Source organism: Bufo gargarizans, chromosome 7, assembly GCF_014858855.1.
Source record: "Bufo gargarizans isolate SCDJY-AF-19 chromosome 7, ASM1485885v1, whole genome shotgun sequence".
In the NCBI taxonomy this organism is placed as follows: domain Eukaryota; kingdom Metazoa; phylum Chordata; class Amphibia; order Anura; family Bufonidae; genus Bufo; species Bufo gargarizans.
This window is the reverse complement of record NC_058086.1, coordinates 106,155,750-106,171,573: the sequence shown is the minus strand read 5'-3', so window position 1 is coordinate 106,171,573 and position 15,824 is coordinate 106,155,750. Positions and strand designations below refer to the sequence as shown.

General features: G+C 43.3%; 1 protein-coding gene across 1 annotated transcript in view; it reads left to right on the top strand.

Annotated features, from left to right (window-relative positions):
- The window catches only part of LOC122944185 (L-selectin-like), a 760,442-nt gene extending 751,426 nt beyond the window's left edge, over positions 1–9,016 (top strand). Inside the window, exon 11 of the mRNA XM_044302412.1 lies at positions 7,799–9,016. Coding sequence (XP_044158347.1) covers positions 7,799–7,824 — 26 coding nt within the window. The 3' untranslated portion in view covers positions 7,825–9,016. The remainder of the gene's footprint in view (positions 1–7,798) is intronic.
- Positions 9,017–15,824: the final 6,808 nt, after the last annotated feature.

Genomic DNA, 15,824 nt, shown 5'->3' with positions numbered 1-15,824 from the left:
ATTTTGATCGCAAAGTACTTCTCACACATATGGGCCCCTAAATTGCCAGGGCAGTATAACTACGCCACAAGTGACCCCATTTTGGAAATAAGACACCCCAAGGTATTCCGTGAGGGGCATGGCGAGTTCCTAGAATTTTTTATTTTTTGTCGCAAGTTAGTGGAATATGAGACTTTGTAAGGAAAAAAGAGAAAAAATAAATCATCATGTTCCGCTAACTTGTGACAAAAATAAATAAATTCTAGGAACTCGCAGTTCCCCTCACGGAATACCTTGGGGTGTCTTCTTTCCAAAATGGGGTCACTTGTGGCGTAGTTATACTGCCCTGGCAATTTAGGGGCCCATATGTGTGAGAAGTACTTTGCGATCAAAATGTGTAAAAAATGGCCTGCGAAATCCGAAAGGTGCACTTTGGAATATGTGCCCCTTTGCCCACCTTGGCATAAAAAAAGTGGCACACATCTGGTATCGCCGTACTCAGGAGAAGTTGGGGAATGTGTTTTGGGGTGTCATTTTACATATACCCATGCTGGGTGAGATAAATATCTTGGTCAAATGCCAACTTTGTATACAAAAATGGGAAAAGTTGTCTTTTGCCAAGATATTTCTCTCACCCAGCATGGGTATATGTAAAATGACACCCCAAAACACATTCCCCAACTTCTCCTGAGTACGGCGATACCAGATGTGTCACACTTTATTGCAGCCTAGGTGGGCAAAGGGGCACATATTCCAAAGTGCACCTTTCGGGTTTCGCAGGCCATTTTTTACACATTTTGATTGCAAGGTACTTCTCACACATTTGGGCCCCTAAATTGCCAGGGCAGTATAACTACGCCACAAGTGACCCCATTTTGGAAAGAAGACACCCCAAGGTATTCTGTGAGGGGCATGGTGAGTTCCTAGAATTTTTTATTTTTTGTCGCAAGTTAGTGGAATATGAGACTTTGTAAGAAAAAAAATAAAATAAAAATCATCATCATTTTCCGCTAACTTGTGACAAAAAATAAAAAGTTCTATGAACTTCCTATGCCCATCAGTGAATACCTTAGGGTGTCTACTTTCCGAAATGGGGTCATTTGTGGGGGTTTTCTACTGTTTGGGCATTGTAGAACCTCAGGAATCATGACAGGTGCTCAGAAAGTCAGAGCTGCTTCAAAAAGCGGAAATTCACATTTTTGTACCATAGTTTGTAAACGCTATAACTTTTACCCAAACCATTTTTTTTTTACAATAAATTTGGCGAAAAATTTATATATGGATGTCGTTTTTTTTGCAAAATTGTACAGCTGAAAGTAAAAAATGTCATTTTTTTGCAAAAAAATCGTAAAATTTTGATTAATAACAAAAAAAGTAAAAATGTCAGCAGCAATAAAATACCACCAAATGAAAGCTCCATTAGTGAGAAGAAAAGGAGGTAAAATTCATTTGGGTGGTAAACGGTGAAAGGAGTGTAGTCCCGAAGTGTAAAAAGTGCTCTGGTCATGAAGGGGGTTTCAGCTAGCGGGGCTGAAGTGGTTAAACAGCACTGCGCAGGCGCAAGACTTACCAAGCTCACAGGGCTGGCAGAAGACGAATGCTGGCCTGTCAATTAAGGGCGGCAGGGCATGGAATGAGGTGGGAGAACGGAGCCTCTAGGAACAGGAGCAACGCTCCCTTGCTCCTAGAGGCTAATTTGAATATTACAAAAGTAAGAATTGTGCCGTGAGGGGGCATCAATAAACATAAAAATAGCCGAGTGGGATTCTGCTGACATTAGCACATCACTAATGTCAGACAATGTAAGAGGGTTAATTTTGGTGACAGAAACCCTTTAAGTTGAAATACGCCTATATACGCCTAAAATACTGCGACTTCTCCCTGCTTATGCCAGGTCTAAAAAGGTGGGCTGGGTAGGGGATGGGCCAGGAGGCCCGTCTCATTTACCTTTTTCTACATGTTTCTGGCGTAAAAAAAAAGTCTAAATGTAAGACAGCTTGAAAGCTGCCTTATATTTTGAACTGGTGGAGGATCCGCCGAAGTTATACAGAGGCCAGCGCCTCTTCAGGGGTTTATTCATTTTAGACGCCTGTCTTAATAAATATGCCCAAAAATCCCTTAAAGGTTTTTCCAAGTGTTCAATATTAATGACCTATCAGGATAGGTCATTAGTATCTGATCGGTGAGAATCTGAGTCACAGCACCCCCGCCAATCAGCTGTTTGAATAGGCTGAGTGCTGCGGCCTTCCCGCAGCTTACCAAGCACAGTGTCATCCATTAGATAGCGGTCATCATTATTAAACACCTGGACAACTGTTTTAAGGCAGGCATGTGATACCAAGAAGTGTACAGAAAATGGCAATTTACTAAATTTCACTATAGTAAAGTAAAGATATTGTGATGAACAAATTGGGTTAGTCCGTAGTGGATTTGTAACTTCTCTCTTTTCCAACACCCTTATCACTTTTGAGTAGGAGAAGGTGAGCCATGACAGATTTACCCAAATGTGCACCAGAAACTGGCACATTGTAACAGAAATCTGAGACAGTTCCTTTGTCTAATCTCATACACGTTGTAGGTACTGCTGGTACTAGCGTGTGGGCCCCATGCCCCTGCTGCGGACCACAAAGAGCAGTCTGAAATGCACAGGTACTGGCTGAGCACATGCTGTTTTTTATGTGGACCCATTCTGCAATCTGCAATTTCCATATCACAAAAAAAAAGTGTTCTATTTTTTGCAGTGCAGAGACGCAGACCGAAATATCATGAAAGAGCTTCTTAGTGCTTCCGTCAATGGGTCCGCATCCGTGAAACGGAGAGCACACAGCCGATGCCTGTATATCGTGGACTCGCTGTTTACGGTCCGCAATACGGGCACCACAGCCATACAGCCCTGTGAATGAGACCTTATGCTGAGGCTTTTCCACACAAAATCCACCTGGAAAACACTCATTGTCTCCACCGTGTGCAGTTACCTTTAGAATCAAGACAATCAATTCTCAGAAAATGTTTAAGATTACATCCATTTGGCAGGCTTTGCATAGTTTTAATGAGTGAGTTACATAGTTACATAGTTAATACGGTTGAAAAAAGACATAAGTTCATCAAGTTCAAACAAGGGATCTGTGGGGACGCGAATCCCAGAAGGAAGTGAGACTCAGATTTCTACACGTTTTCATAAGCATTAATGTCATTTATTTTTAAGAATTTGTCTAAACCCTTTTTAAAACTGTCCACTGTTCCTGATGTGACCACGTCCTGAGGAATTATATTCCACAGATTCACAGTTCTCACAGTAAAGAAGTTTTGACATTTCTGGAGACTGAACTTTTTCTTTTACAGTCGGAGGCAGGACCCCTTGTCTTTTGATGGCATTTGACATGGAACAGTTTTTCACCGTATTTTTTGTATGGCCCATTTATATATCTGTGTAGGTTAATTATGCCGCCACCTTAGACATCTTTTCTCAAGACTAAATCAATTTAATTTTTTATCTTTCCTCATAGCTTAGACCCTCCATGCCCCTTATCATTTAGTTGCTCTCCCCTTTACTTTTTCCAGCTGCAGTGCATCCTTTCTATGTACTGGTGCCCAGAACTGGACTGCTTATTCCAGATGAGGCCGCACCAACGCTATGTAAAGTGGTAATATTACATCCCTGCCCCGCGAGTCCATGCCTCGTTTAATGCATGACAATATCCTGGTGGCCTTAGAAGCAGCTGATTGACATTGTATGCTGTTATTTAATCTGCCATCTACAAGGACAACCAAACCCATCTTTATAAGTGACTCTCCCAGCATTACATCACCTAGGACATATGAAGCACAGAGATTATTACTACCAAGATGCATAACTTTACATTTATTCACATTGAACCTCATTTGCCAAGTTGATGCCCAATCACTCAGAGTGTTCAAGCTGGACATCTTCCATAGACATACAGTACTACATAGCTTAGTGTCATCTGCAAAGATAGAAACTGTGCTATTAATCTCATCCTCAATATCATTAATAAATAAATTAAATAATAGAGGGCCCAGCACTGAACCTTGGGCCACACCACTTATAACCTGGGACCATTCTGAATAGGAATCATTGACCACAACTCTCTGGACACGGTCCTTCAGACAGTTGTCAATCCAATTACAAACTATACTTTCCAAGCTTATAGGTCTATAAATACCTGTGGATGACCTAGATCCTTTTTTGAATATGGGCACCACATTTGCCTTGCACCAATCACTTGTCACTGTACCAGTATCAAGAGAAACTTAAAAAAATTATAAACAGGGGCACATCAATGATTGAACTGAGCTCTTTTAGGAACTCTTGGGTGTAATCCATCTGGACACGGAGCCTTGTTCACATTTACCTTTTTTAACTTAGCTTGGACTATAGCTACAGTTAGTGCATCCAGTAATATACTCAATTGGCTAACAGCCCCAGCACTACAGATATCAGTTCCTTTCTCTTCTTTTGTATATACAGAATCAATTTAGTAACTCTGTCTTTTCCTTATTTTCAGTGACTAATCCACCTTTACCAATATTTAGAGAACCCACCTGCTCAGACCTTGTTTTTTTAGCTTTTATATAGTTATATCATTTTTGGGGATTTGTTTTGCTCTCTTTTGCCACCTGCTGTTCATTTTGTATTTGTGCTACTTTTTTTCCTAATTTTTACAGATTTTATTAAGCTCTTTGTAAACTTCAAAGGCTACATTTTTTATTTTTTAAATGCCCTTTTTTTGTCATTTATTGCCCTTTTTACAGTAGCTGTAAGTCATGGGGGGGGGGGGTGTTAATTTAGCCGTTTATTTTTGTTACCTAAATGAATACATTTTTTAGTGCAATTACTCAATGTGGATTTAAAGCTCCATTTATGCTCTGTGATCTATAAGGGCGGGCATTTATAATTGTTAATAAATTAAATGACTCATACAGTTGAAACAGTCAGCATTCATTGGATGGAAACCACAGTATAAGGCCTCATGCACACGACCATAGTTATGGTCTACATCCGAGCCGCAGTTTTTGCGGCTTGGATGTGGACCCATTCACGTCAATCGGGCCGCAAAAGATGCGGACAGCACGCCATGTGCTGTCCGTATTCGTTGCTCCATTCCGAGACCCCGCAAAAAAAAATATAGCATGTCCTATTCTTGTCCGTTTTTGGCGGATCCGCGGTTTGTGGACCGCAAAAAACGGCACGGTCGTGTGCATGAGGCCAAAGTGTTGGTATTTTCAGAAGCCTAAACTAAACATTTCAGGTTTTCCATTAAAATGAAAGGCTGTCATTTGTGTAGTATGGACACATTCAATTTTCCGTGGCAGACAGGTATAATTAGGGAAGAACAGAGAATTTGGATGCCACATACAGCCAAAACCCTTGCTGCTGCAATTGCCAGTTGCACAGTTTTGTGCAGGAATTGGCCACCACATGTGGATGACATTCAGACCATCTGCGCTTACTCTAACATTGGGGCATCTGAGCATGTAATAGGGCAATGTCTGAAAATTTTTCTGTCACCTGAAAAATGGCTGGCTGACATTAGCAATGTGCTAATGTCAGCTGAACATAACTATATTAGTAGTGCCATCTCACTGCCTGCCACCGTTATTGAGAAAAACAAACTTTTATAATATGCTAATTAGCCTCTAGGAGCCGGGGGGGGGGGGCATTGCACCTGCTCCTAGAGGCTCCGTTTGCCCACCTCTTTTCACGTCCTTCTTCTCTTGATTGACAGGGCCAGGGCAGAGCTGCCCTCCCGCGGCCGTGTCTGCAATGTAAATTTTGCGTTGTTCAGTATTTGGAGCAGGCGCAGTGATGAAGTCAGCAGCAGCCGAGCATCCTTCCCTCAATGCTCCTAATACTGAACGTCGTGAGATTGGCCGGCGGGAGGAGAGCAGTGCTACCTGGCCCTGTCAATCAAGAGAAGAAGGGCGTGAAAAGAGAGGGGCAAACGGAGCCTCTAGGAGCAACGCCCCCCTGCTCCTAGAGGCTAATTAGCATATTATAAAAGTTTGCTTTTCTCAATAAAGGCTTTAGGCAGTGAGATGGCACTAATATAGTTATGTTCAGCTGACATTAGCACATTGCTAATGTCAGCCAGCTTAATATCCATTTTTCAGGTGACAGAAACCCTTTAAAGGGGTTGTCCCACTTCATAAAATAGGTTTTATCTAATCTATTTACCCCCACACAACATATCTTCCTATCCATGTTATTATCCAAAAGCTACCTTTCATTCAAAAAATCATGTAAAGCGATTCCTTTGTTGTTTTCTGTATCCCATGGATACGGCCTCTTTCGTCCGGCCGCATCGCTGTGCCGCGCCTGCGCACAACAGCTGAACAAGTACTCGGGCCGCCTCTCCATTCTTACAAGTACACGCACGCCCGCGCATGCGCAAATACAGCAGGCGGGTGCCGGAATCAAATAGCCGGCACCCGACCTCTATGACAGGGAGCGGGACCTTAGGGGTTAACTGCCGCTGATCGCAGCCCCCTATCATAGAGGTCGGGTGCCGGCTATTTCACTCCGGCACCCACCTCCTGCATTTGTATTAACATTGTGCGCCCCCCCCCCCCAGTATAATATACATTGAGTGCGGCCACCCCCCCCAGTATAATAAACATTGAGTGAGGCCCCCTCCCCCCCCAGTATAATATACATTGAGTGCGGCCACCCCCCCCCTCAGTATAATATACATTGAGTGCAGCCCCCTCCCAGTATAATAAACATTGGTGGCGCAGTGGGAAGTGCCAATGAGGGTTAAAAAAATAAATAAAAAATTAACTCACCTCCACCAATTGATCGCACAGCTGCCGGTCTCCTGTTCTATCTTCAGGACCTGTGGTGACGTCACTGAGCTAATCACATGGTCCATTACCATGGTGATGGATCATATGATGTACCATGTGATGACCACAGTGATGTCACCAAAGGTCCTTTCACAGGTCCTGAAGATAGAACAGGAGACCGGCAGCTGCGCGATCAATTGGAGGAGGTGAGTTAATTTTTTATTTATTTTTTTAACCCTCATTGGCACTTCCCACTGAGCCACCAATGTTTATTATACTGGGAGGGAGCCGCACTCAATGTATATTATACTGGGGGGTGGCCGCACTCAATGTATATTATACTGGGGGGGGGGGGGTGGCCGCACTGAATGTATATTATACTGGGGGGGGGGGAGGGGCGCACTCAATGTATATTATACTGGGGGGTGGCCGCACTGAATGTATATTATACTGGGGGGGGGAGGGGCGCACTCAATGTATATTATACTGGGGGGTGGCCGCACTTAATGTATATTATACTGGGGGGGTGCACTAAATGTATATTATACTGGGGGGGGTGGCCGCACTGAATGTATATTATACTGGGGGGGGGGGGGGCGGGACCTCACATACGGCTCCATGTGGATGACTCATACACATGAACGAGCACGCAGGGTGAGTCATGAGGAGGCGTGGCCTTCACTCAACTGCCTGAGAACCAGGAAGTTATCAGGACATCTACTGCTGGTAAGATTGAAACAGCAAAGTGGGACAACCCCTTTAAGGTCTCATGCACACGGCTGTTGTTTTGGTCCGCATCGGATGCGGACCCATTCACTTGAAGAATGGGCAGTTATATGTAAAGGCTGTCCGTGCCGTTCTGCAAATTGCAGAACATGCACGAACGCCATCCGTGTTTTGCGGATCCGCAATTTGCGTACTGCAAAACACACCACGATCGTGTCCATGTGGCCTAAGCTAAATAAAAAAAATCTTGTAAAAAATGTATTTTCATTGTAATTTTGTTTGCTTCTAGATCACGAGACCTCATTTGACCAGTGATTGCTGGAGCTGTTCTTTTCTAAAACACTCTACAATGATGGATGCAAGAACAATCTTACATTCACAATATTGAAATAGCATTTACTCCTATGCAATATATGTACTGAAGTTTAGGTTACAGTTTTGATGATTTTTTATTTCTTTGAATACTTCTTGTAAATTATAACAGATACAATGGGCCAGATATACTACTCGCGTTTTGGCTTTCCGTTTGTGAGATCCGTTCAGGGCTCTCACAGGTGGTCCAAAACGGATCAGTTTGCATTCTAATGCATTCTGAATGGAAAAGGATCCACTCAGAATGCATCAGAATGCATCAGTTCAGCGTTTTGGAGTCCGTCTGATGAAACTGAGCCAAACTGACACAATTTGGCACAATAGAAAACTGATCCATCCTCCATTGACTTTTCTTGGCTATATTAAATATAATACAAGCCGATCCGTTCTGAACGGATGCAGACGGTTGTATTATCTGAACGGATACGTCTATGACGGGTCCGCACATAACACGAGTGTGAAAGTAGCACAAGACTAGCATTCCAAATGCACCAAATTCATTAAGAGGCTCAGGTCTCTTTATAAATTTAGCACATCAGATGGCCGTCCCTGCTCCACAAACTGCAATCTGCACTTGCTATGTAAATTACAGTAAATCTGAAGAGCCACACCCTCTTCCTCAACACATTTGAAGTGGGAAGGGTAACTGCACACATTGCGGATTACGTTAGTTTTTTCCACTCATTTTTTTGTGTGCAAAAACCTTAGCATAAGGCCTCCTACACACTAACGTGTGCGCCACGTTGCTGTATTGCGGACCGCATTTAATGGGTCCGCAAATCCGGAGATGCGGAATGGTGCGGGACAGACGCACAGAATGGAACCCTACGGGAGCACTACGGAGTTTCGTCCCGTATTTCCGTTGCGCAAAAAAATAGAACATGTCCTATCTTTTTGCAGAACGGCCGGATCGCGGACCCATTAAAGTGAATGGGTCCGCGATCCACTACGGCTGCCCCATGGACGGTGTTCGTGCAAATTTCAGGCCACAGCATGACCAAGGGGCGCACACGTCTGTGTGCAGGAGGCCTAAGGCTACATGCACACGAACGTGGTTTGGTTCCGCATCCAAGCAGCATTTTTTGCGGCTCGGGTGCAAACCCATTCACGTCAATGGGGCCGCAAAAGTTGCGCAGTTCCGTAGCCCCGCAAAAAAAAAAATTAACCTGTCCTATTCTTGTCTGTTTTACGGACAAGGATAGGCATTGTTACAATGGATCCGCAAAAAAAAAATGGATGCCAAACGGACATCATCCGTTTTTGCGGACCGCAAAAAACACATACGGTTGTGTGCATCTAGAGTAATAAAATACCAGCAAAGTGAATGAGATTTGACAAATCTCATGTAACACCCCTTTAGGCTAGGGCAGTGATAGTCAAACTGCGGCTCTCCAGCTGTTGCAGAACTACAACTCCCAGCATGCAAAGACTGCCTACAGCTTTCAGCCTAAAGCAGGGCATGGTGGGAGTTGTAGTTTAGGGAGTTGTAGTTTTGCAACAGCTGGAAAGCCGCAGTATGCCTATCACTGGGCTAGGGCTACACAGTGAAATTTGTCGCACCAATGTCGTGCGACAATTTTTATAATGATAGTCTATGGTGTTGTACTGCGACATGCTGCAACTGCAACACGACAGTCGCAAAAAAACATCCAAAACTGTCGCCTCCCAGTCTGTCGCATGTCGCTGTGCGACACCATAGACTATCATTATAAAAAACTGTCGCACAACATTGGTGCAACATCAATGTCACGCGACTCATGTTGCATTGTAGTTGTGCCCTATGTGTTGCCCAACTCATTGTTGCGTGACACATGTCCTAGTGTAGCCCTAGCTTTAGGCTGACCTCTGTAGGCAGTGTGTATTGTAGTTCTCACCTCGCTATGGTGGAATGCCCCCACCCAAATCTAACTGGTAGCTCTGGAGGAATGCAGGAGGGTCTTTCTCTTCTGCCAGGGGTCGAGTAGGGAAACTCTCACCTAGCTCAGTACATACAAGAGAGAGAGGTAAAACTACAGATTTATTTGGGGAAAGGTAACCAATGGTGAGCTGAAGAAGAATGATGCAAACAGAGAAACAGAGCCCAGATCACATAACAGCTATCCTCCTAGTATGGGAATGGACTCTATGCCAGGACAGGCTGGTATAACTAATAGTAATGTTCCCTGAGATAATAATAATGATAATGGGAGGATTCCAAATAGTTAAGAAATTGGGAGAGATTTATCAAACTGGTGCAAAGTAGAACTGGCTTAGGCTACTTTCACACTAGCGTTCGGCTAGCGTTCGGCTAGCGTTCGATCGGATCCGTTCTGAACGGATCCGATCATAATAATGCAGACGGAGGCTCCGTTCAGTACGGATCCGTCTGCATTATTTTAGCAAAAAAAAGCTAAGTGTGAAAATAGCCTCGTACGGATCCGTCCAGACTTTCAATGTAAAGTCAATGGGGGACGGATCCGCTTGAAGATTGAGCCACATTGTGGCATCTTCAAACGGATCCGTCCCCATTGACTTACATTGAAAGTCTGGACGGATCCGCACGGATCCGCACGCCTCCGAACGGCCAGGCGGACACCCGAACGCTGCAAGCAGCGTTCAGCTGTCCGCCTGTCCGTGCGGAGGCGAGCGGAGCGGAGGCTGAACGCCACCAGACTGATGCAGTCTGAGCGGATCCGCCTCCATTCAGACTGCATCAGGGCTGGACGGCTGCGTTCGGGTCCGCTCGTGAGCTCCTTCAAACGGAGCTCACGAACGGAAACCCGAACGCTAGTGTGAAAGTAGCCTTAGTAGCCCAAAACAAGCAATCAGATTCCACCTTTCATTTTCCAAATAAGCTGTCAAAAATGAAAGATGGAATCTAATTGGTTTGATAAATCTCTCCCAGTGTCTTTACCCAACAATGATGGTGATTCAGACAAACTGTCATGCGGAAAATACAGCTCGCACACACTTCTTAACTAACTACACATAATACACATTCACTATTAGCTGCAAATGTTGGGGCCCTGTTCCCGCAGACATTGGTGCGCTTTTTAGAAACCATTGGTGTACTTCATTACTGTTATTCCTCGCAGGAACTGTTTTCTCTCTAAATCCCCAATAGCAGTACAATATGGCTGCTGTTGGCACTGTTGCTAACCATGAAAACTGATTGTCATATGGGGTTTTAGGGGGGATGGTGCTGCCAGTGATGACTAGATTGGGTGGGTGTTTATGCTTTTTGGGGTCTGGGAACTGCCACAGTGCTTAATCATTAATGCTCAGTCTGATACACACTGCTTGTTTTTTTCCCTATTTAGCTAGATATTTTGTATATACATTTAATCAGCAAACAGGGTTCATCCTTCATTGTATTTTATATTACAAATTTAAATTACATTTATGCAACATTTGTATTATTAATAAAGGATATTTTTATAAGGCTGCTGAATAATGTGTTATTGTCGACCAGAGGTTATTACTGGTTATAAATGGTGGCAGTGGCGTACCGCCACTATAGGCAGGGTATGCCACTGCTATGGGGCCCGCGGCACAGGGGGGCATGGAAGGCCCCGCCCCCTACGTCTACTCTGGACAACTATTTATACTATGAATGAATGGGCCGGCATTGAGGTGGCCCGGGCTCCCCACCCCCCTGTTTATTTACTTCTGTCAAGAGTGCAGGCTCAGGAGGACCGCAGGGCAGCAGCATTACACGTCAGCAGGCACGCTGAGCCAATGAGGAGCGGGCTCTACACACGTGCCTGCTGACGCTGATTGATGCTGCCAGGTTCGCGCTCGGAAGGAAGCATGCAGAGGTCAGGAAGAAAAAACCTCTCTGCATGCTATCAGCGGTGCTCCCCCTACTCCTCAGTGTCTCCTGACTGCTCCTCTCCTGCAACCTCCAAGTAGAAAGGTAAGTGACCAATCTGTGTTTATGTGCGTGTATATATATATATGTATGTACTATGTATGTATGTATATATGTGTCTATATATCTCTCTAGGTGCGCATGTGTGTATATGTGTCCATATTTGTCTATGCATGCATGTGTTTATATGTGCCATATATATACTGTATGTGTGTGTGTCTATATGTATGTGTATATATGTCTATATTTATCTGTGCATGCATGTGTGCGTATATGGATATATATATATATATATATATATATATATATATACAGTACAAACCAAAGGTTTGGACACACCTTCTCATTCAAAGAGTTTTCTATATTTTCATGACTATGAAAATTGTAGATTCACACTGAAGGCACCAAACTATGAATTAACACATGTGGAATTATATACATAACAAAAAAGTGTGAAACAACTGAAAATATGTCATATTCTAGGTTCTTCAAAGTAGCCACCTTTTGCTTTGATTACTGCTTTGCACACTCTTGGCATTCTCTTGATGAGTTCAAGAGGTAGTCACCTTTTTTTTTTTGTCTTCCAACAGTCTTGAAGGAGTTCCCAGAGATGCTTAGCACTTGTTGGCCTTTTTGCCTTCACTCTGCGGTCCAGCTAACCCCAAACCATCTCGATTAGGTTCAGGTCCGGTGAATGTAGAGGCCAGGTCATCTGCCGCAGCGCCCCATCACTCTCCTTCATGGTCAAATAGCCCTTACACAGCCTGGAGGTGTGTTTGGGGTCATTGTCCTGTTGAAAAATAAATTATGGTCCAACTAAACACAAACCAGATGGAATAGCATGCCGCTGCAAGATGCTGTGGTAGCCATGCTGGTTCAGTATGCCTTCAATTTTGAATAAATCCCCAACAGTGTCACCAGCAAAGCACCCCCACACCATCACACCTCCTCCTCCATGCTTCACGGTGGGAACCAGGCATGTAGAGTCCATCCATTCACCTTTTCTGCGTCGCACAAAGACACGGTGGTTGGAACCAAAGATCTCAAATTTGGACTCATCAGACCAAAGCACAGATTTCCATTGGTCTAATGTCCATTCCTTGTGTTCTTTAGCCCAAAAAAGTCTCTTCTGCTTGTTGCCTGTCCTTAGCAGTGGTTTCCTAGAAGATATTCTACCATGAAGGCCTGATTTACACAGTCTCCTCTTAACAGTTGTTCTAGAGATGTGTCTGCTGCTAGAACTCTGTGTGGCATTGACCTGGTCTCTAACTGAGCTGCTGTTAACCTGTGATTTCTGAGGCTGGTAACTCGGATGAACTTATCCTCAGCAGCAGAGGTGACTCTTGGTCTTCCTTTCCTGGGGCGGTCCGCATGTGAGCCAGTTTCTTTGTAGCGCTTGATGGTTTTTGTGACTGCACTTGGGGACACTTTCAAAGTTTTCCCAATTTTTTGGACTGACTGACCTTAATTTCTTAAAGTAATGACGGCCACTCGTTTTTCTTTACTTAGCTGCTTTTTTCTTGCCATAATACAAATTCTAACAGTCTATTCAGTAGGACTATAAGCTGTGTATCCACCTGACTTCTCCACAACGCAACTGATGGTCCCTACCCCATTTATAAGGCAAGAAACCCCACTTATTAAACCTGACAGGGCACCCCTGTGAAGTGAAAACCATTTCAGGTGACTCCCTCTTGAAGCTCATCAAGAGAATGCCAAGAGTGGGCAAAGCAGTAATCAAAGCAAAAGGTGGCTACTTAGAAGAACCTAGAATATGACATATTTTCAGTTGTTTCACACCTTTTTTGTTATGTATATAATTCCACATGTGTCAATTCATAGTTTTGATGCCTTCAGTGTGAATCTCATGAAAATAAAGAAAACTCTTTGAATGAGAAGGTGTGTATATAAAAAAATTAAGGTGATAAAAAAATTAAGGTAATTAATTATTTCTCTATTCACAGTACATTCATATATATATATATTCTTTTTGCACACGCTACAAAAAAAAATATATTTTTGATTTTAGCTCCCCCCCCCCCCCTCTTTTTCTGGTGACAACTGATATAGTAATTAACATACACCAAAACATTGGGTATTATCACATAGACAATTGTCATTCCAATATACGTTACATGGTGTGTACATAGCGTAATCACGTTATGCACTCATGTATTATATTGGTACCTCCCCTCCAAAAATATTAAAACATATTATTGTACCCTAGATAGGACAAGTAACATGTTACTCTTGCTTCTGTGTGCGTCCTTCTCCCCATAACAATCCTCAGTGTGCTTTATATCTATGTTCTGTGGGTGCTGTATCCATACATCTGAAATTGCATTTGAAATATGCTTAATGGTGTTATTATATATACAGGTCCTTCTCAAAAAATTAGCATATTGTGATAAAGTTCATTATTTTCTGTAATGTACTGATAAACATTAAACTTTCATATATTTTAGATTCATTACACACCAACTGAAGTAGTTCAAGCCTTTTATTGTTTTAATATTGATGATTTTGGCATGCAGCTCATGAAAACCCCAAATTCCTATCTAAAAAAATTAGCATATCATGAAAAGGTTCTCTAAACTAGCTATTAACCTAATCATCTGAATCAACTAATTAACTCTAAACATCTGCAAAAGATTCCTGAGGCTTTTAGAAACTCCCAGCCTGGTTCATTACTCAAAACCGCAATCATGGGTAAGACTGCCGACCTGACTGCTGTCCAGAAGGCCATCATTGACACCCTCAAGCAAGAGGGTATGACACAGAAAGAAATTTCTGAAGGAATAGGTTGTTCCCAAAGTGCTGTATCAAGGCACCTCAGTGGGAAGTCTGTGGGAAGGAAAAAGTGTGGCAGAAAACGCTGCACAACGAGAAGAGGTGACCGGACCCTGAGGAAGATTGTGGAGAAGGACCGATTGAGTCTGGAGTAGAAACATCCAGAGCCACCGTGTACAGGCGTGTGCAGGAAATGGGCTACAGGTGCCACATTCCCCAGGTCAAGCCACTTTTGAACCAGAAACAGTGGCAGAAGCGCCTGACCTGGGCTACAGAGAAGCAGCACTGGACTGTTGCTCAGTGGTCCAAAGTACTTTTTTCGAATGAAAGCAAATTTTGCATGTCATTCGGAAATCAAGGTGCCAGAGTCTGGAGGAAGACTGGGGAGAGGGAAATGCCAAAATGCCTGAAGTCCAGTGTCAAGTACCCACAGTCAGTGATGGTCTGGGGTGCCATGTCAGCTGCTGGTGTTGGTCCACTGTGTTTTATCAAGGGCAGGGTCAATGCAGCTAGCTATCAGGAGATTTTGGAGAACTTCATGCTTCCATCTGCTGCAAAGCTTTATGGAGATGAAGATTTCATTTTTCAGCACGACCTGGCACCTGCTCACAGTGCCAAAACCACTGGTAAATGGTTTACTGACCATGGTATTACTGTGCTCATACGGCCTGCCAACTCTCCTGACCTGAACCCCATAGAGAATCTGTGGGATATTGGGAAGAGAAAGTTGAGAGACGCAAGACCCAACACTCTGGATGAGCTTAAGGCGACTATCGAAGCATCCTGGGCCTCCATAACACCTCAGCAGTGCCACAGGCTGATTGCCTCCATGCCACACCGCAGTGAAGCAGTCATTTCTGCAAAAGGATTCCCGACCAAGTATTGAGTGCATAACTGAACATAATTATTTGAAGGTTGACTTTTTTTGTATTAAAAACACTTTTCTTTTATTGGTCGGATGAAATATGCTAATTTTTTGAGATAGGAAATTTGGGTTTTCATGAGCTGTATGCCAAAATCATCAATATTAAAACAATAAAAGGCTTGAACTACTTCAGTTGGTGTGTAATGAAACTAAAATATGTGAAAGTCTAATGTTTATCAGTACATTACAGAAAATAATGAACTTTATCACAATATGCTAATTTTTTTAGAAGGACCTGTATATATATATATATATATATATATATATATATGATGTCAATCTGTGTTCTAATTGCATTGAGTTCGGGTATTGGTAATACAATCCCGTGGCATACAATCAGAACAGCGGCCGATCCAGATGCCCTCACCTAATATTGTG